This window comes from Phascolarctos cinereus, unplaced genomic scaffold (genome assembly GCF_003287225.1).
Source record: "Phascolarctos cinereus isolate Bilbo 61053 unplaced genomic scaffold, phaCin_HiC Scaffold_4;HRSCAF=312, whole genome shotgun sequence".
Classification (NCBI taxonomy): domain Eukaryota; kingdom Metazoa; phylum Chordata; class Mammalia; order Diprotodontia; family Phascolarctidae; genus Phascolarctos; species Phascolarctos cinereus.
Window position 1 is genome coordinate 16,660,316 of NW_027555847.1, and position 20,219 is coordinate 16,680,534.

The 20,219-nt window shown below is 46.3% G+C and overlaps 1 protein-coding gene across 1 annotated transcript in view; it reads left to right on the forward strand.

Moving 5' to 3' along the window:
* The window catches only part of ITGA9 (integrin subunit alpha 9), a 354,182-nt gene that overhangs the window by 266,655 nt on the left and 67,308 nt on the right, over positions 1-20,219 (forward strand). The window contains exons 19-21 of the mRNA XM_020979532.2: positions 11,035-11,121; positions 15,190-15,269; positions 17,859-17,948. Of these exons, the coding sequence (XP_020835191.1) occupies positions 11,035-11,121; positions 15,190-15,269; positions 17,859-17,948 (257 nt within the window). The remainder of the gene's footprint in view (positions 1-11,034; positions 11,122-15,189; positions 15,270-17,858; positions 17,949-20,219) is intronic.

Genomic DNA, 20,219 nt, shown 5'->3' on the forward strand with positions numbered 1-20,219 from the left:
CATATGGGAATATATGCCTGCATTAAAAACCAACACTAAAGATGTCCATGGAAAAACAAAAGTGTCTTTCAGAAATAAATCTTGAACTCTAAAAATAAAAGCAAAAAATCTGGTTCACATTCACAAATGAGTGGTCAACAAATGTGAGCTTGGATGTGCTGCACACTGGAGATGAGTCGAGCCATGCTTGTGGGGAGTGTGGAGGCCTGTGGCTATGCCTGGAGACCTGCATGGATATGCAGGAGGGCAGAAGCAGGGGTGTAAGATGCCTCTGCAGTGCCTTCTGTGCTGGTGTGCCCCGGGGAGGGCAGCCCACCCTTGTGTGCGGTCTACTGCGGCATTCAAAGGAACAGCGAGGAGGGCTCCAAAAAGCTTGTGGGGCCAGGCTGTGGTGACTCAGTTTCCCGGTTCTGTTGTGTGTGCGCTTGGCCATTGTGCATCAAGGGACTGGGTCCAGTTGGGAGTCCCCATGGTACATCTCTGGTTCCTTGGTGGTTGTGGGGTCCATAGCACTGTCCTCTTTGGTTGTGGAGTAAGGACGTGGAATTGCCTCCAAGAGGGAATCTGAACATTGGTGACGGGTCCCCTGTATGCTTGTCCTCAAAGCCATGGATCTGATCTTCCATGGCTGAGCCTGACCTCCTCCTCCCCTGCTCTGCCATCATTGGGTGACTTCCCGAGCATTGGGCATCTCTGTGACAGGGGCCGCTCTGATGTCTGCAGCCCTCGTGGCGGGAGCGGCTGGGTGGCCCACTGGATAGAGCATTAAACCTAAAGTCAGGAAGAGCTGGGTCAGAATCCTGCCTTGCACGGTCACTGAATGTGTAACTAATATCTTTCAGCCTCAGCTGTTAGCTGCTGCGGGAGGAGATTGTTTCCAACCAAAACGCCCACAGCAGCCCTTGCTTTTCCCCCGTGCCACTCCCACCCCCACATGTGTCTGTGTTTCTATCTCTATCTCAGTCTCTCTGGGTTTCAATTCTTTCTCCTTGTCTTTTTCCTTCCTCTTTCCCCTTCCCTGTCCCCTTCACTCAGATTGCCATAAAATGAAGCTAGCGTATGTGCTTTATTATTTGTTCTGTCTTCAAATAGTCTTAGGTTTCATTCTAGACTCTAAAAGCCAATACTTGGAACAGAAAACTCCAGTTTGTATCAGGTCTCTAATCTCATCCATGAGGGGATGGGCTCCTTCCACTGTTACAGATTGCAACTCATCCCTGCCTGCCCACTGCGAGGGACTCAGGTGCACATTTTCCCATAAATCCACCACAGGGTATCTGCCCAGTGTGCTGGGGGCCTTGCTGCTGGCGTACATCAGCGACTGTACAACCGTAAAGCCATCAGCATCTCCTTCACTTATTCCTTGTTCCTATAACCTAACTGGACCATTGCCCCCCACACTTCTCTGATCATATCCTTCATAGTTTTTCGGCACTAGTCAAAAAATAAAACAAAACAATGACATGTACGCTTCCTGCATTTTGCCTAGTTGAAGGAAGGAGCAAGGGGGAAACAGAGTAAGGAAAAGAACTTTTTGCCTCTAAAAAACAAAATTAGCGTATTCAACTAAACTAAGTCGTCTTATTTATTTAATAATCTAAGACTATAAGTAATAGGGGAATTACCATACTGCCGTATATTGCCATGAAGTATCTGTGGAAGGAATTTTCACACTGGGAATTCCCCACACTAAGGAAATCAGAGTTACAGCTCAATACAAAATTGCTTTTTACTTATATGTAACCCTAGGGCAGAGATTCTTAACTGGGGCTCCATGAATTTGTTTGTTTGATAACTGTTTTTTAAAAATATAATTGGTTCCCTTTTTCATCATATGTATTATATTTTATTTTATGCATTTAAACACCATTATTCTGAGGAAGGATATATAGGCTTCATCAGATTGCTGCCACAGGGGTCCATGATACCAAAAAAGTGAAAAAGACCTGTCCCAAACAGATTTTCCCCCCAATGTGGGTCAGAGGTCCTCTGTAGATTATGTTCCCACAGCTGCCCTAAGTAGTTGTGAAAAAAGAAAGCAGCTGCATTTTGTAACTAAGTGTGTATGTGTGTGTGTGTGTGTGTGTGTGTGTGTGTAGATTGAGGTGAATAAAAAGATGACTGTCCCCTCTTTTCCATGAATTGGGGATGGCAAGATGGGGTAGAAAGAGAAAAGATGGGTCTATTCTGTTGAAACACGCTTCTGTGCTAGGTATCATGTGTTCATGCCTCTCTGACTTCTTATTGTGTCAATGGGAATGGTCATCCACTGAGTTCTATCGAGGAAAACCCTAAGAATGGTCAGACATACCTAGGATGCTTTCATTTTTTTTTTTTGCAAAGCATTTTTAGGTTTAATCTGCATCATTAACATCTGCTCCATCATTTTCTTAAGCCTTGACAATAAGCAAAACAATAAATCACATCCTAATTTGTAGTGTTTGCCACCTCACACTTAAAATATGACAATCTGTTCTGGCAAGCCAGTTTGAGCTGGCTCCAGCGTACCCCTGCACTCATACCCATGACCTCACACCTCTTCAAAGAAAGGAAGTTCATTTCTTCATTTCTTCTGTGGGGCCAAAATTATTCGTTATAATTACTCAGTGCTCAGTTTCAAGTCATTGTTCTCTTTGTCTGCATAGTTGTAGTCAATGTGTGTTACATTTTGCAGCTCTCTCTCCGTTCATACAAGTCTTCCCGCGTGACTCTGAATTCCACATTATCTATACTACCTTACATCCCACCAATCAATGGACACCCACTTTGTGTCTAGTTTTAGCTACCGTGAAAGGTGCTGTTAAGAATATTTGTTTGCCTGGAGCTGTTCTTTCTATCTTTGCTCTCCTTGGGAGTATTTGCTCAGTAGTGAGATCCCTAAGCCGTAAGGGTTAGCAGCTTTTCTCATATAATTCCAAACCGTTTTTTAGAATATTTGGATCAATTCACCATCCCGAAAATAGTGCCCTAATGTTGCTGTCTTCCCAAATCTTCTTCAGTGTTGAAAATAGAGCCAACAGGTGGTACACCAGGCCTGGAGTCAGGAAGACTTGAATTCAAGTATGACCTCAAATCCTTACTAGCTGTGGGACCCTTATTAGCTGTATGAGGCCAAGTCACTTAACCTCTGCCTTGGTTTCTCATTCCTGTGAAATAGGGATCATAATAGCACCCACCTCCTTGTTGCAAGGGTCAAATGAGCTAATATTTATGAAGTGTTTTAGGGGTGCTTTCATTTTTCCTTTGTATCCCCAGCACCTGGCCCAGAATCTGGCCTTTAATAAATGCTTATCGATCAAACGATCAATTGCTTTGACAACCCAAGAGGAAGCCACGATTTCATGATTTCATACCTAGTTGTCCATCACATCTTTTTTTAAAAAATTAATTTATTTTGAATTATCAATAATCACTTCCATAAGCTTTTGAGTTTTAAATTTTTCTCCCCTCCCTCCCCAAGACAGCATGCAATCTGATATAGGCTATGCATATACATTCCTATTAAACATATTTTTACATTAGTGATGTTGTACAGATTAGAACCAATAGGAGGAACCACCAGAAAGAGGATACAAAACACAACAGAAGAAAAAAAAATAGCAAACAGTATGCTTCTATCTGCATTCAAACTCCGTAGTTCTTTCTTTGGATGTGGATAGAATTGTCCATCATGAGGCCTTTGCAGATGTCTTAGATCCTTGCATTGCTGAGAAGAACCAATATTATCAATATTAGTACCTAACTGATTATGTTATTCCCTTCTTGAGCCACATCTGATGAGAGTAAGGTTCAAACAATGCTCATTTCCCTCCCTTCTTTCCCTCTGCTGTAATAGGTTTTTGTGCCTTTTCCTGTAATGTAATTTACCCTTGTCTGCCTCCTCCTTCCTTTTCTTTCAATGTGTTTTCTTAGTTAGATCAGATTAATCCACTTGATTAGATTTTTTTTTTATCATTACATCAAAGTCAACTTATACCCACTATCTTTATGTATGCTCCTTTAACATGGTATAATAATAATACAGTTCTCAAGGGTTACAAGTGTCATCTTCCCTTGTAGGGATGTAAATAGTTTGCCCTTATTAATAACATGTTGTTTCCTTCGGTACCATTTACTTTTTTATATCTCTCTTGAGTCTTGCATTTGAAGATCAAATTTTCTGTTGAGCTCTGGTCTTTTTATCAGGAAGGTTTGGAAGTCCCCTATTTCATTGAATGTCCATCTCCTCTCCTGAAAGATCATGCTCATTTTCACTGGGTAGTTGATCCTTGGTTGTAATCCAAGCTCCTTTGCCTTATGAAATATCATATTGCATGCCCTATGGTCTTTTAATGTAGAAGCTTCAAGGTCTTGTATAATCCTGACTATAGTTCCATGATATTTAAATTGTTTCTTTCTGACTGCTTGCAGTATTTTTCCTTTAACCTGGTAATTTTGGAATTTGGCTACTATATTCCTTGGCGTTTTCAATTTGGGATCTCTTTCAGGTCAGTGTATTCTTTCTATGGCTATTTTACCCTCTGGTTCTAGGATCTCAGGGCAATTTTCCTTTATGATTTCCTGAAAGATATTGTCCAGGCTTTTTTTCACCGTGATTTTCAGGTAGACCACTAATTTTTAAATTGTCTCTCCTGAATTGATTTTCCAGGTCAGTTGTTTTACCAGTGAGGTATTTTACATTTTCATCTATTTTTTCATTCTTTTGTTTTTGGTTGACTGATTCTTGCTCTCTCATAGAGTCATTGGCTTCCATTTGCCCAATTCTAATTTTTAACAAATTGTTTTCTTCTATTAGATTTTGTACCTTCTTCCCTATTTGGCCAATTGTATTTTTTAGGGACTTGTTTTCTTTCATGTACCTTTTTTCCAGTTGGCCAATTGTATATTTTAGAGACTTGTTTTCTACAGTTAATTTTTTCCAAGCTATTGACTCTCTCTTGTATACCTCTCATTTCTTTTCCCATTTTTTCTTCTACCTCTCTCATTTGATTTTTAAAATCCTTCTTGAGCTCTTCTAAGAAGGCTTTTTGGGCTTCAGACCAGTTCGTATTCCCTTTTGAGGTTCCAGATATGGGTTTGTTGACAGTGTTGTCCTCTTCAGAATTTCTGCCTTGATCATCACTCTTCTCATAATAAGACTCTATTGTATGTTTCTTTTTGCTCATGGTGTTTGCTTATTTCCTGGCCTTTAAAGAGATTGGGCTCTCCTGCTGGGGAGCAGAGGGCACTGACCCAAGCTTCTTGCGTTGGGAGCTTAGGGCCTGGTCACTGGCTTTGTGTGCTGGGGCCTCCAATGCTGGCAGTTGGAGGCTGTAGGGTTCTGGCAGCTTACCTGGTGTTGGGCTGGAATGAGCAACATTGGAACTCTAGGGGTTGAATTGGGCAGTGTGGCTCCTGGAGATTTCTTGCTCACCCGGGCCTTTCCTTCCTTTCACTTTCTTCAGCTCTTTTCAGATGGATGTTGTAGGGCATTTATTTGCCTGGGGGTCCTTGGAGTACTGCTTCCTTTTGTTTTGCTGAGTCACCGGGAGACCCCATTGCTGTAGAATGCTGAGGCACCTGCTCATTTTCCAAGCTGGTTTCCACCGGTTCCCCTGCCCTCACTAAGGCACTCAGGTGTCCAGGTGTTGGTGTTTGCCTGCTGCACCACCTGGGCTTCAGGATCTCCCCCTGGTATGCTGAGGTGGGGCTTTCCCATAATTTGCTGGGAGCCTCCCATTCTGTACTGCTCCCCTGCCCCCAGGGCAAGAGGGACCTTTTCCATTAATCCCTCAAGTTACCTGGGCTACTGGACCACTGCACCCCATCTTTCTTCTGGTTCAGCTGTTCTAGGGTTTTTCCTGGGGTGATATTTTCTGGGCTTTCGGAGGTTAATAAGGGAGGGTAAGAGTGACTTACTTCTTACTCTGCCATCTTGGCTCGCAGAAGCAGAAGTCCTGTCCATCCCATCTTGTGGCAATAATCATGGTAGTGTGTTGGCTGGCATATCCAGTCAAGTGAATTGGGTGCTTGGGCCAAGGAGCAATTGTTCTCTAACTTTGTCAATAGCTCCCCCTACTGCCATTCTGGTGATACTGAACTTCACCACTGATTTTCCCTCATTCCAGGAGAGCAGTGCCATCTTGGCAGTGGTAGACATCTTAGGCAAGATGACTTCCTTCCTCCCATAGGCTGCACAGGGGAATGGAAGAGAAGAACACAGGGATACGGAAAGAAGGCTGGATCTGGTTTTAGTTTGCGGTGTTTGAATCTGAGCTTGGTTATTTCCTACCCATGGGACCTGGGGCCAACCTCTTGGCTTCTCTGACCCTCAGTTGCTCCTTTATAAAATGAAGGCGGTTGGACTAGATGACCTCTAGGGTCACTTCCAATGCTAAAGCTATAATTTGATGACCTCCGGTCATGGCCAAAACTACCCGTTTGTTCTGGAAGAAATTTTCAGGTTCCACAGTCTTTCCTCTCCCCTCACCTTTAGCGAAGTCTCCCCTGAAGTCTTCCCCATCACCTTTTCATGCTGTTCTTGTAAAGATTCACCTTTTAGCAGCTCATTACCCACAGTTCATGGGTGGCCAACGAGTGCACACTGAACCCCGGAGCAGCCATTCCACTGTTTCACATTCTCTCAACAGGATGTCGTGGCTGTCCAACTGACCACAGTGGAATTGGGTTATAAAAGCTCAATATACTTGACCACCAAGAAAATATTCTTCTATATAAACTATGTTTTTTAAAATTAAATGTTAGTTTTAGTTTTTAATGAAAAAAATGTCTGTTCTGTCTTTCCCACCCACCCCACCCCGCCATTAGGAAAAAAACCCAAAATATATGTAACAAAGAAGGATGGTGAAGCAAAATAAATTCCCTCATTTCCATTCATTTTTACATTTTCCCCCAGGCCTCCCCTCATGTGCCAAAGGCCCTGTGGTCAGTGACTACTTGGGAGAGTGGCAGGCTGCCCAGCTGATGTGTGGGGTACTCTGGTAGGGTCCACACGAGCGTACAAACAGCCAGTCATTCACCACCCACTGCCAGGGAGTCCTTGAACTAGGGATGGCAGGAGAGTCTCTCTCCCCATAACTTCCACATTGGCAGGCCTTCCTGGAGACTGGTAGACAGAGAAGTCGGCTGTTGTTCAGCACTCTGTTGGTAATTCTTAGAACTATTAGTTGGAATCACCTTCCCTGCACTAGATTCACTCGGCAGTCCATCAGTCTCTCTTCACTTTACTGACCTTCTGGAACTCCCTGATACGGCTGCATTGTCTGGCTTGCTGGTCCTCAATCTCCCATCTCCATTCCTTTGCCTTTTCCCCCCATGCCTGGAATTTTCTCTCCTCACCTCCAACTCTTATTTTCTCTGGCTTCCTTTAAGACCAAGTTCTACCTTCTGCAGGAGGCCTTTCCCCATTCCCCTCTGAGATTACCTCGATCTACTCTGTACCTTCTCTGTGTCTTATTTTTCCATGCTGGCTCACTTCAATGAAATGTAAGCTCCCTGAAGAGGGGGGGGGGACTGTTTTTACCTTTCTTTATATCCCTAGAACAACAATGCTTGTTGCCCGACTGACTGCCGAGTGCAACTCAACCCTAAAGTGCACATGTGGAATCCTTGTCTACCCCTGCCGAAGGTAGATGGGCAGAACTACTCCTGTATACAGGGTATCTTAGACTCTCAGGGGCTTTGGCAGTGATTCTAGTAGAGAAGAAGGGCCATGGGACTGAGGAAGACACTGGTGGCCAGTACTTTAGAAGTGAGAAGAGCCTTTCACCAATGCCGTCCCATCAAGTCCCAAGGAGGTGTTGTGGGGGGTTGATGTCATGAAGGCAGATGACATAGAGGTGGCTGAGGCAACAGTTAGATAAAGTCAGCAAGTATTTATTAAGTACCTCTGACTTGCTAAGTGGGGAGATACAGTGAAAGCGTACAAGTCAGTCCCTGCCCTCAAAGAGCTCACAGTCTAGGGGGAGACAACACGCAAAAAAAATGTACAGACAAGACGCAGAGAGGATACATCGGAGCTGATCACAGAGAGAAAGCACTAGCATCATGGAGGCCTAGGGAAGGCTTCCTGTAGGAGGTAGGATTGGGGCCCACCCAAAGCTGTCTGTGGGTGGGTCTCTGGGATCCAAAGACCTAACCCCTGAGAGGAAGCTGGAGCTCGGTGCCCTAATCTTTGGCAGATTCCATCGGTTTTGAACTTTGACCCCCCACCCGTCCATCTGCTGGATGGTCCTGAGTTTTCCTTAAAGCAGACCGGCCGAGCCTTTGTGTTGCATGTTCTGCCTTCCGCTCTCCTCCTGGTCTTCTGCTGTCTCCATGAGGATTACCCTCCCCCCTGCTTGGGGATTTCCCTAATTACTGGCACATGTTGGCCCTGCCTCGGGGCGGTACGTGACAAGTAATAACTCAAACACAGTGGAATCGCTTGACTGTGTTTTTTGAGGCATGAAACTTTGGGAATCGGGGAATTTTAGAACATGTTTTCAGCGACTACAAAGACGAGTGTTGAATGATCCTGAAATGGTGATGATTTGGTTAAAGTACAGAAACCTCTGACAAGTCAGTGTGGGGGTGAGATGTGCAAGAGCCTACTTGGGCAATTACTGGGTTTGATCATGGTGGGGAAAGGGTCATTCTTCTAAGCTAGCAGACCTGGGTGAAGCCTGCTGGTCATTCTCTGACTTAGCTTAACTCAATTTCTGGGCCTAAATCACAAATTTTTCACTATCCGCATATCCTTACCGCATTATGTCTGTTATTTAATACATGTAGCTAGGAGTAAAGCAGTAAAAAGAGCTGTAGAAAGGAGTTTTATTTGTAGACCCCTACAAATTTAGCTGACTGATATGTTGGATAGAGTGATAGGCCTGGAGTCAGGAAGACCTGAGTTCAAGTGTAGTCTTACTCACTTAATTCAGGTCTGCCTCAGTTTCCTCAACTGGAAAATAGGGATGAGAATAATAGCACCTATCTCCCAGAGTTGCTGTGATGATCAAATGAGATATTATTTGTAAAGCTTTTAGCACAGTGCCTGGCTCACAAAACCATTGCTTGTTTCTTTCCTTTATACAATGCTTTCAGTTTTGCAAAGCGCTTTGCGAATATGAACTTATTTTATCCTCATAATATCCCTAGGGTTATTATTTTTTGTTATTATTCCCATTTTGCAGATGAGGAAACTGAGGCAGACAGTTGACTGACTTGTCCAGGTCAGGCAGCTAGCAGGTAGCTGAGACCATATTTGAACTCGGGTCTTCCGGTCGTCCATCTCTCTGTGGCTCAGTCTCCTCTTCTGTAAGAAGAGGAGATTGCACTTGACGACATGTGAGGTCCCGTCGAGATCAAAGCCTTTGATTCTATGATGCTGTACGGTGTCCTGTCATCTTCAGATGCTGTCCTTCTCATAAGCCTCTTGTAAGGCAGATGTCTCAAGCTTCCCCTTGACATCTTCGTGACTGAACTGGATTTAATGAAATAGACTCCAGAGTGTGAAATCACCCAACTTGTTTTGGCTGCCGTCCAACCACACTTTGCTGTGATTTCCTTTGCAGTGGTCCTTTTCCCCCAAGCAGCATAAAAATCGCTTCTTGTAAATTACCAGAAATTGCCAAGAGCTACAAAAAGTATCTGCATGTTATGAAGTCACGGCTTTCCTTTTGTTGTGGCAGCTAACTGTCTGGAAAGCAGGACTGCGGTTCACGTGGGCTATGGGCTAGATCTGGGAGAGAGCCCCAGAGCCCCACCCTGTGCCACAAGGCCTCTGAGGAGGAAGAGCCAGCTGCCTCCCAGAGAAGCCCCTTCTGCTAAAAGGCAGCTCCACTTGTTAGGAAATGTTTCTTTATTTGGAGCAGGATCCCTCCTAATAGCGGTCTTCACGCAAAGACTGGGTGCGCTCTAGGCAGATGGGAGTAAAAGGCATTCTTTGTCAGCTGTGGCTTGCTGGGTGGGCTTGGAGGCCCCTTCCTGCTCAAAGGTTCTGATTCTGAGCCTAAATGCGCAACTTACCCTGAATGCTCCGACGGCTTCACTCTGGGGCCAAGGATGCCTCAGATCTCACATCCGTGGAACTCCTCTTCGAAGACCTGAAGACAGCTATCGGGCCATGAGCCCCCTAAATCTTTTATTCTCTAGGGTAAACATTCCAGGTTCTCTTAGCTGAGAGAGAGAGATGGAGACAGAGAGAGAGACAGAGAAAGAGAGAGACACTATGTGCCAGTCACTCTGATCAGTGCAGGAAATACACTACAAGCAAGATGGTCCCTGTCCTCAGGAAGCTTGCATTCTAATGGAGGAAGACACCACATAAAGGGAGGGTACACAGGGGGAGCATGGAACAGGGACTGGGCTTGATAGCTGCCTGTATGGATGGCTGGGGAGTGGCTTGGTTTCAAGACTCTTCCTGGTTGCCCTCCCAGATGTGCTTCAGCTTATCACTGCGCCCCTGATTGTCATGCCCAGCACTGCATGTAATCGTGCAGGACTGTGGGATTCTCACCTCCCTCGTTCTGGGTGCTGGGCCACTATTAGTGTCCATGGCTTCCATGTGACACTATTATCCCATAGTGGCTTTGTGGTTCATTGCAGCCTCTGGATGCTCTTCACATAAGCCAATCCTTAGCCATGACTTCCCCATCTGGTATTCTGGAGTTGTGTGTGTGTGTGTATGTGTGGGGGCATTATACTTCTCTGTATTAGGTTTCTGTTTCCTTCTTTGTATTCAGATCTCCTGTGCCTCACACAATTCCTGGCACACAGTAGGTGCTTCCTTTGCGCTCCCCTGTCTGTCCTCCACACAGTAGGTGCTTCCTGTGCACTCTCCTGTCGGCCCTTCCCGCAGCAGGTGCTTCCTCTGCGCTCTCCTGTCGGTCCTCGACGCAGTGGGTGCTTCCTGTGCTTGCTGATGGAGCCTTCTTCCCAGGTGCAGCCCTCAGGTTCCCTTGGCGAGGGGGAGAGGTTGATCTTGGTGTTCAGGTCCATCCAGATGCCTCCCTCTCTTCTCCAGTTGTCTCACATGGTCTTGTTTTTCTCTTCCAGGAGGAGATGGGCATTTCCTGTGAATTGCTGGAGTCTGACTTCCTCAAATGCAGTGTGGGATTTCCTTTCATGAGGTCAAAGACCAAGGTAAGGAGCAGACTGTCTTCTCGTCCTGACCGGAGGCCGCCGAAGGCCTGTGGTAGGTAGAGACGCAGCAACAAGAGCATCAGAGACAGAGGGCCCGGCTCCGGTGCTGCCCTGGGGCAGATCCCTTAGCCAGTTTCTTCACCTACAAGACGAGGGGGTTTGCCCTGGGTGACCTTTGGGCCCTTCCAGCTCAAGGCCCGGGTCCTATAAGAAGTGGGCTCCAAGATCAGTGGCTGCTTTCTCTGCCTGTGGAGGGGCATTACCTTTTCCTGCTAACAGTGGTAGCTCTGGGAGCTTTTAGCTCATGACCAAGGCAGTTAGCAGGCAGCGAGGTGGCACAGTGGATGGAGCACCAGGCCTGAAGTCAGGGAGACACATCTTCCTGGGCTCAAATCCAGCTTCAGACACTTATGCGTGACCTTGGGCAGGTCACTTCACCCTGGTTGCCTCAGTTTCCTCATCTGTAAAATGAGTCAGAGAAGGAAATGGCAAACCACTCCAGTATCTCTGCCAAGAAAACCCCAAATGGGGCCATAAAGAGTTAGACATGACTGAACAACAGTAAAAAAGCGAGTTTGCAACTGAGAAGACTTTAATCTTGGGGGTGGCTATACTGAATGCTCCTGTGGGATGGAATATGAGAAAAAGGTAGACCCCTTCTTTCATTCTCACTAATAGGAGTAGCTCATGTGTGCTTTACATATATGTAAATATAGTACCCTATGAGGTGGGTGCTATTATCACCCCCGTTTCATAGATGAGGAAACTAAAGCTTGAAGAAGTTAAATGATTTAACTAGAGTCACGCAGCCAATAAATGTGGCAGGATTTGAACTCAGGTTCTCCTAAGTCCAGCCATCCTATCTTAGATTCCTGTCTTTAGGACCTAGTTACCTCTTGGGCTATTTAAGCTACATGAAGGCACTTGAGAGGCAAGCTGTGATCTGTGAACATCCCTTCCATCCCACCAAACAGAACCTTGAACCTTCTATGGTTCCCATGTGATATTTTAACAAGCCAAACTGGCCTGCTTAGTATTCCCTGACCTTGACCGTCCATTTCTGACAGCTGAGCCTGCCCAGTCTGTGCCACAAGCCTGAAATGGCCTCCTTTACTTCTGCCAAGACTCTTCTCAAATGCTGCCTTCTGTGTGGAGACTTTCCTAATCTCCATGTCTACCAGTCATTCAACGATCACTAATTAAGCCCAGTACATTCTCCCTCCTCCAATCATCTTTATTTCCTTATCTGGATAAAGGAGACTATGAACTCCTTGAAAGTAGGGGCTTCTTTTGGGTGTGACTTTGTCTTATGTATTTCCATCCACCTAGCATAGAGGCAGTCTTGTAAATAGTAGGTGCTTAATAAACGCTCAGGGAATTGAACCCAGTGGGCATCATAGGCTCATTAAGATAGAACTGGAAGGGATCTTGGAGGCCATCTAATCTCACTCTCTCATTTTACAGATGAGGAACCTGAGGCCAGAGAAGTAAAGTGACTTTCCCAAGGTCACACAGATAGTAAGAGACAGAGGCAAGATTTGAACTCGGATCATCTGATTGCTCCAAAGCCAAACACTCTTTCCGCTATGCCATGCTGTTGTGATCCCTAACCCTGCTTTTGTGTCAGTATTGCAGGGCATTTTCCATCATTCAGACTTATCCACCAAACATGATTTTAATCACTTTAATTAAAATATAAAAAATACATCTCAGTGGAGGGTTCCAGGTTCAAACTCCATTCATTCAGCAGTATTTACTGGTCACCCACTGTATGCAAGAAGCTGGGCATTGGAAAGAAGCATCCGATCTAGGTCAGTCATTACCTTGACAGCCAAGTATGACTATGGAAGGGAGGGCGGCTCTTCTGTCCGTGCATCCACCATGACTTGCTCTGTGAGTTTGGGGGGAAATCACTTTCGATCCTTTGGTTTTTTTTTCATCTGCAATGACAACCGTTGGTGTGTGTCCCAGGACCATGGAACCCATTTAAAATGGGAAGACTCTTTGTGTCCTCCTTGCATAGAAGCCATTGGACGGGAGACTTCCTTTGCGAGGAATACGTCCCCCATCTCCATCCTAGCCTCGGTGTCTTGCTTTGCCAGCAGGGCCCCTTGCAGGGAGAGTCTTTGCCCACCTGTTGCCTGTGGCCCAGGGATAATGGAAGGCAGCCCCTTCCACCTTCTATAATGGATGCTTGGTTCCTTCTCCCACACTCTCACTCCAACATAGACCTAAGCTTTGAGATCAAGGCCAATGATCATAGGTTGGGAAGAGGGAGCAGAGAAAAGAAAGATGGAGAAAGCAGCAATAATGTGTATGTGTGCGCGCGCACGTGTGTGTGTATGTGTGTGTGTGCGTGCGTGTGTGCGCGCACGTGTGTGTGTGTGTGTGTGTGTGTGTGTGTGTGTGTGTGTGTGTGTACAGCTGGCAGAATCCCAGGTAGGTCCCATCCTCACTCCTGGTTCTGGGACTTGTATCTGTCATCCAGTGAGTTTATGAGTGTGCCACCTAGTGGTGAAATTTCTTTGAAAGTCATTGACTGTACTTGGAAAAAATTTCTACCAAGATGTAATGGAAAGAAAACTGGACTTGGAGTCAGAAGAACCGTGTTCAAATCCTGCCTCTGTCCCTTCAGACTTCACATAAGCCCTCCGAGTCTTGCTTTCCTCCTCCAGAGTGAGAGTGGAGGGCCAGCTGGCCCCTGACGAGCCTTCCAACTCTGGATGTGTGAACCAGAGACCCCGGCTCTGCTTCCACATAGCTGGGTGATTGGGCGCCAGCCAACTCACCTCCATCAGCCTCATTTTCCTGATCTGTCAGATGGGGATGATAATAGGGAGCACACAGGCAGCAAGTGGCCGGCGGAGCGAGGATCTGGTCTGTGCCTGGCAACCTTTGAGCCGTGAGGTCCTAGGTCCACCAGCTGGGCCGAAGCCTCTGGGCCTGCCTCAGCCCCCCCACCCCCATCCCCGGCCTCCAATGTGTTGTGACTCACTTGCTCCATCAGTAAGCTTTGTTAAGGTCCCCCTACCACGTTTATGTAGTCCTGAGGCATTCCTTTTGTGTGTGTGTCCATATTGTCCTTGTGGATAGAGTGTAAGCTCTATGAGGGCAGGACTTGTTTCTGCTCTGTCTTTATGCATGAAGTAGGTACTTAGTTGATTGGCTGATTGGTTTGTTCCACCCCACCCCCAAATCTCCTAGTTGCTCCTCGACCCCTGCATTCCTGGGGACAACCCCAGGCTTCTGAGAGGTCCCTCCTTCCTGACCTAGGGCCTGGGCTTGGCCTCGAGCTTTCTTGTGTCTTGATGTCGAGCATCCTCTCTGCTGGCTCCTGCCCTTTGGTCCAAGGCTTCGGTGTGGCTCTCCTCTCATCCTAGCTTTGGGCTCTGTCTTCTGGGGCCAGGGCTTGGCAGCATCTCAGCCTGTCAGGAACCCTTTCTGCTTCTCTGGGGGCTTTCACACCGGCCTCACTGGAGCATCAGAACAACCCCATGAGGGAGGGTAGGGCAAGAATTCTAATTCCAGTTTTGCAAATGAGGAAACTAAGTCAGCAAGAAGCGAAGACTCGCTTGAGGGTACCCACAAGTTATGAGCTCAAACCCAGGTTTCCAGAGCCCTCTGCCAGATGCCTTTTCTCTAAGGACTTTCAAGTACAATCCTCTTATATCTGTTCTTCTCTGTATTTGGGAAGGCTCCTTTTATTTGGTTTTTGTTAGTGACAGCGTAGACAATAAAATAAAAACCAGACCCTCAAAAACCTCCATGTGAGCACACATCTCCCTTGTAGGTTTTAAAAAATGCATCCAACTTGTGATGTGCAAGGGAAAAGCACTGAAGTAGCAGTCATTTGTGGAACGAAACCTCGGGTAAAGAATGCAGCATCTCCCAGGATTTTATTATTGAAATTATGCACATGGCCAGATTCTGTTCAAGATGTGCATAAAAGGGAAAGCTTGTCAAGTGAAGGAGCCCCTGGGAGGTGAAGATGCTGGACAAGACTGTAGGGGGCCAGCCTCGGGGCTGGGAATGTCCTTCGATGCCAAACATCCCTTTCTCTCTCTCCAGTATGAGTTCAGCATGATCTTTGACACCAGCCACCTGTCTGGGGAGGAGGAAACTCTGAAATTCCTTGTGACTGCTCAAAGGTAAGGCATTAAAAATTTGGCTAAAGACGTTTCTCATCGCTGCTGTCGCTTTTTAAAAGTGAGAATGAACGGGGGTGTCCCATGGCTGCCCCTGGGGAACAGTGATGGCACATGTCTCCAGAGTCTGATGAGCAAAAGTGGAGGTGTTTTTCAGCACGATGAAAACTGGGCCAAGTGCGCCTCCACATTTATTCCTAGCCTTTGTTAACCCCCTGGAGAAGATGCCCTAACAGGGATAGCTGGGTTTCTTTACCAAACAAGACACATTTATGTCAGCTACTATTTTTTTGCTTTGCTGGAAGTGCTTCTGAAGGGAAGTGTGTAAGGGATGTTGGAAGGCAGTGCCAACCACCATTCAGAGGGGTGGAAGGGATGTGAGGGGCCCACCCTGGCCTCTCCCACTGACCAAAGCAAGGAGAAACATCACCGAGGTCAGTTCCTAGGCTCTGAGAAACAGTCAGTCAACAACCAGCATTTATTAAGTGCTTTCTTGTTGAGGGAAGGAAGGAAGAAAGTTCAACCTTCTGACTTTCCCAAGAAAACCAAGTCTTTGTATGTGTGAGAAGCTACCACTCTCATGAGTTTCCTGTGATAAAGGGAAGCCTTTTGATGTTGGCTTCCCTAACTTTCCTTTTAAACTTAGCTTAGGCTGAGATAGCTGTTCAGAAGAGTGATGAGGCTTTGTGGATAAATCAGACTGCAAGGGGTGGGGCGCCACAGGGCATCAGTGAGAGGCAGAAGGTGCTTAATCTCCTGCTTAATCTCCCACTGGGAGATGATTCTGCCAGTCATATATATCGGAATCTGTCGTGAATAATATCCTATTTCTGTTCACTTTTGGGAAAGGGAGGTGGGTGAGGGCTGTTATTTGAATCTGAGATCTAGTCTGCAAGGAAGGATCAGAACTGAGGCCTCTTTGCTTAGGGGGATCACATTCCAGTGCTGGAGCATAAAGGGGCTCAAAGAGAGAGGGGCCAGAGGCATCCGTTGGAGTAGAAACTCCATGAAGGCAGGGACTGATTTTGTCTTTAAGTCCCCAGTGCCTGATCTGGGCCACAGGATATATTTAATCAATGATCATTGAATTATAAATCTGAGGTTCCATGAGTCTGAAATTTATTTTATTTTAAATTTTTATCAATATATTTTGATTTTCCCATCATTTTCATTTCTAAATACAGAGTAGCCCCCAAATCTTAATGCAGCATTAAGTTTTAATAACTTAAAAATAACTAAGACTTTTAAGGGCCTCTCCATTTCCCAGAAAGTCATCTGTTAGAAAAAGAATAAAAAATCAAAGGGGAAAAAGAAGCAATTTGGCAAAACCAGCCAGTAATCCACTGAATCTGGCAGTATATGCAAAGTCTTGTCCCCGTAGTCTCCCACCTCTGCAAAGAGGTAGAGGAGGAGCAGTTGGAAATCCATGCAAGCCTTCTCTGTATACATCTTAATGATTACACAGTCACTAGAACAACTGATTTCGTTTGACGTTTCCATCTGGGATCTGCCGGTGCCTGGGCTTTCATCTCACACCTCTGAAGTTAAGCCAAGGGAGTTCCCAGGAGCCATTGTGTTCAGATAGCCCCTTCCCTGGCCCCTGGAACAGTGTCTAGCTCCCTGTGGATCTCTCAGGCCGCCGGCCATGCCTTAAATGGTGCCTCGTTTGCCAGAAGCAACCAAGTGTTTGTCTGGAGAATGTAAGCTCCCCGTGGCTTATTTGCTGTTGTTGAATCTGTGTGCTCAGCACTCAGAACAGGCCCTTACTGATGGAAGAGGCTTGGTCAGTGTTTACAGAATTGAGAAAGCGCTTCCGGGGCTCTAGTCTAGTGCTTCTACTTTCTCACTGTGAGGGCAGTATTTTGAGAAGCAGCTTCTGCTGTTTGTGTCTGTCCACATTGTCCAAGTCAGAAACATTTGTAAAAAAATTCACGTGTTCCCCGTCCTGGGCATCTGTCTTTGCTGTCTTGGCCCCTCAGTCTACATGTGATGCTTTCATGGGAGACCCAGCACAAGGCAGCTGACCAGAGCCATAACTAAGGTGGGGCCACTGGGGCTTTGTACTGTGGTGCTAATTTTGGAGTTCTTCAGCAGCAAAAACCACCAATTTTTTAACCTAGTCAAGAGGCCTCTCCTGGTCTCCCCCTCTCCTTATCCCCCAATTCCGACCTCCAGCCCGTGCTTTTCCTCTGAGGTTACCTTTTGCGTATACTGTATATATCTTGCATGATGTATATAGTTGTTTGCATGATGTCACCCCCCTGTTACAATGTGAACCCTTCAGGGCAGAGTTTGTTGTCTTTCTGTGTCTCTCATATAATAAATGCTTGTGGACTGTCAAGATGGGAAGCTACCAGTTGGCTTGCAGGGGTGCATTTATCTTACCCCTGACGTTGAGAGCACAATTCATGCTTTATTTTCTGGGCAAGGTCTTTGGTGCCTTCCCCAGGGGGAATGACTCCCAATTTAGTCTCTGCTGCTGAGCTCCAAGAATCGGCTTGTTCACAGTGATGTCGCAGCTTGGTTCAGCAGCTTAATCAGGGCCTTTGGACAGATGCAATGACACGATTATTTCCTCTTTCTCCAAACCAGTGGCAATGTAGAACGCTCCGACTCACTCCATGACAACACCCTTATTCTGTCTGTGCCTCTGATGCATGAAGTAGACACGTCCATCACTGGGTAAGTGACCACCAATCGACCGCAGGATTGTCAAGACACGTGGCCAATTTCATTCTTCCCCGTTTCCCCTTTCATGTCTGGGAGCTCCTTCAACGTGGAAGGTAGAACTTCCTGGCCCTGTGGATCTTCCTCATGGTTTCTCCTTCTTTTGTGATAGGAAGCCCGAGAACACTAGTCATAGGCTGACAAACTTAGATCCTGTAATTCCATGAATATTCTGAACTCCAATATCTTTTTCATTTTCCCAAGAGTTCTAGGAAAATCCCAGGTGGAGGCCAGTCCTGTGGTTCTGCAGTTAAAACTGTGGTTGAGAGGCTTGGGCCCAGAGGTTAGGGCCAGATGTTATAAGACCAGCCGGCAGTGGGGTTCTGCAGTTAAAGCTGTCATTGAGAGGCCTGAGACTGGAAGTCAAGACCAGATGTTCTAAGACTGTTCTGGCTTTTCTGATGACCTGTACTATCAGAGCAGGGGGTCTAATAGATGTCTTTGTAATTTATAGTTAGTTCTGGATGTCCCTTATTACCCCTTGTTCTGAAACCAGTGAGGGTGATGGTGGTGAGGTCCAAATCCTGTGTCAAGGGTCTGGAAAACTGAGGCAGTGAGGGTTTGGGAGGATAAATGTCCATCAGCTGCTGAAGATGGTGCCTGGAGGAGGAAGAGCCATGGACCCAGCTCCTGTGTCCACATTCAGGAGTCACACCAAAGGGCGCTGATGGAAGCTGGAAGGATCTCCCCAATTCATTTGGATGAAGTAAGGACCTGTTGAACCCTGGTCTCCAAACTTGGGCTGAACTCTTGAAAGGTTCAGAGACTCTCATATTTGACTTTCAAGTGCTCCTGGGTCCTGGCCCAGGCTGGAAATGGAAATGTTGAAATCCTGCAGAGAGATCTGACCTGGTGAGAGCCTCTTAAGCCGGCTTCAGAGGCAGAGGCATGGCGGCAACCTCCTTCTCCTAAGAGAAACGATTTGCTTTCAGCAGATTTATAACCCTGCGTTTTAAAAGAGGCAGCACGATGCTGTGGAAAGGCTGCTGGATGGAAAGGCCGGGAAGACCTATGGAAAGGCCGGGAAGACCTAGGTTCATATCTGTTCTTTGACACTTACTACCTGTGTGGGGATCGACAAGTCATTTAATCTTCTCTGAGCCTCGGTTTGTCCATCTGTAAAATGGGGATGCTACTGGCACTGTCTACCTCCCAGGCTTGGTGTGAGGAAAGTGCTCATTATAAAATGCAAGTTGTTATTGCCATTAGCTAGTTCCAAGATTGTCCACAGATCCAGGTTCGGGACCCTCCCTTTTGTGGGTAGGAAGTGCCCATAGTCCCGTGTAGGAGGGGGAGTATAGACCTATGTTACCTCCACTGGGCTGGAAGCGCCTTTTGTCCAGAGCTATGCCTTACTTATCTTTCTCTTCTCCTTAGCCCCTAGTACAGGAGACCCTCAGTCAATATTTATCAAATTAGATGGGTGAAGTGAACTTTCCTCATCAAAGGCATCATGAGAGCAGCAAGAGTGGAAATGACAATGATGTCAAGTTTGCATTTTAAAGTTTGCAAAGTGCTTACGTGTGCTAGCTCATTTGAACCTTATAACCACCTTGAGAGCTAGCTGCTATCAGTGTACCAATTTAAATGATGATGATGATAATAATAATAATGATAATAGCCAACATTTACATAGTGCTTGCTGTGTGCCAGGTGCTTTACAATCCTTATCTCATCTGGTCCTCACAACTTTGCTATTATTATCTCCGTTTTACAGATGAGGAAACTGAGGCAAATCGAGGTTAAGGGACTTTCCAAAGGTCACACAGCTAGTAAGTTGGATTTGAACTCAGGGCTTCCTGATTCCAGGTCCAGGGCTCTTAACCCACTGTGCCACCAGCTGCCTCAAAAGATAGATGACTTCTGGGCAAAAACATGAGCAAATGTTCCTGGCCCTGCTCCCGTGTCTCTCACCTCAGTTCCACGCTGGTGTCCTCTTATTACACCGGGCAGGCTGAGTCTGCTCACACAAACAACAGGCGTCTGTGGATGTTTTCAGCAGAGCACAAACATGTACAGCGTCAAAGGGTCTTCTATAAATTGAGAAGATAGTTCCTTCGAGTGACAGAGAGCTATGACACACAGGCATTCCTGTTCAATAAGCTGGACTTCAGTGACCTCTTTCAGCGACCTCTCCTAGTCCCAATTAAGCCAACCTTGAGAACAATCCAAGCGGGGTTCTCCGTTCCAAAGTGAGCAGAGAGGAAGGAAGGAGGAGAGAGGAGG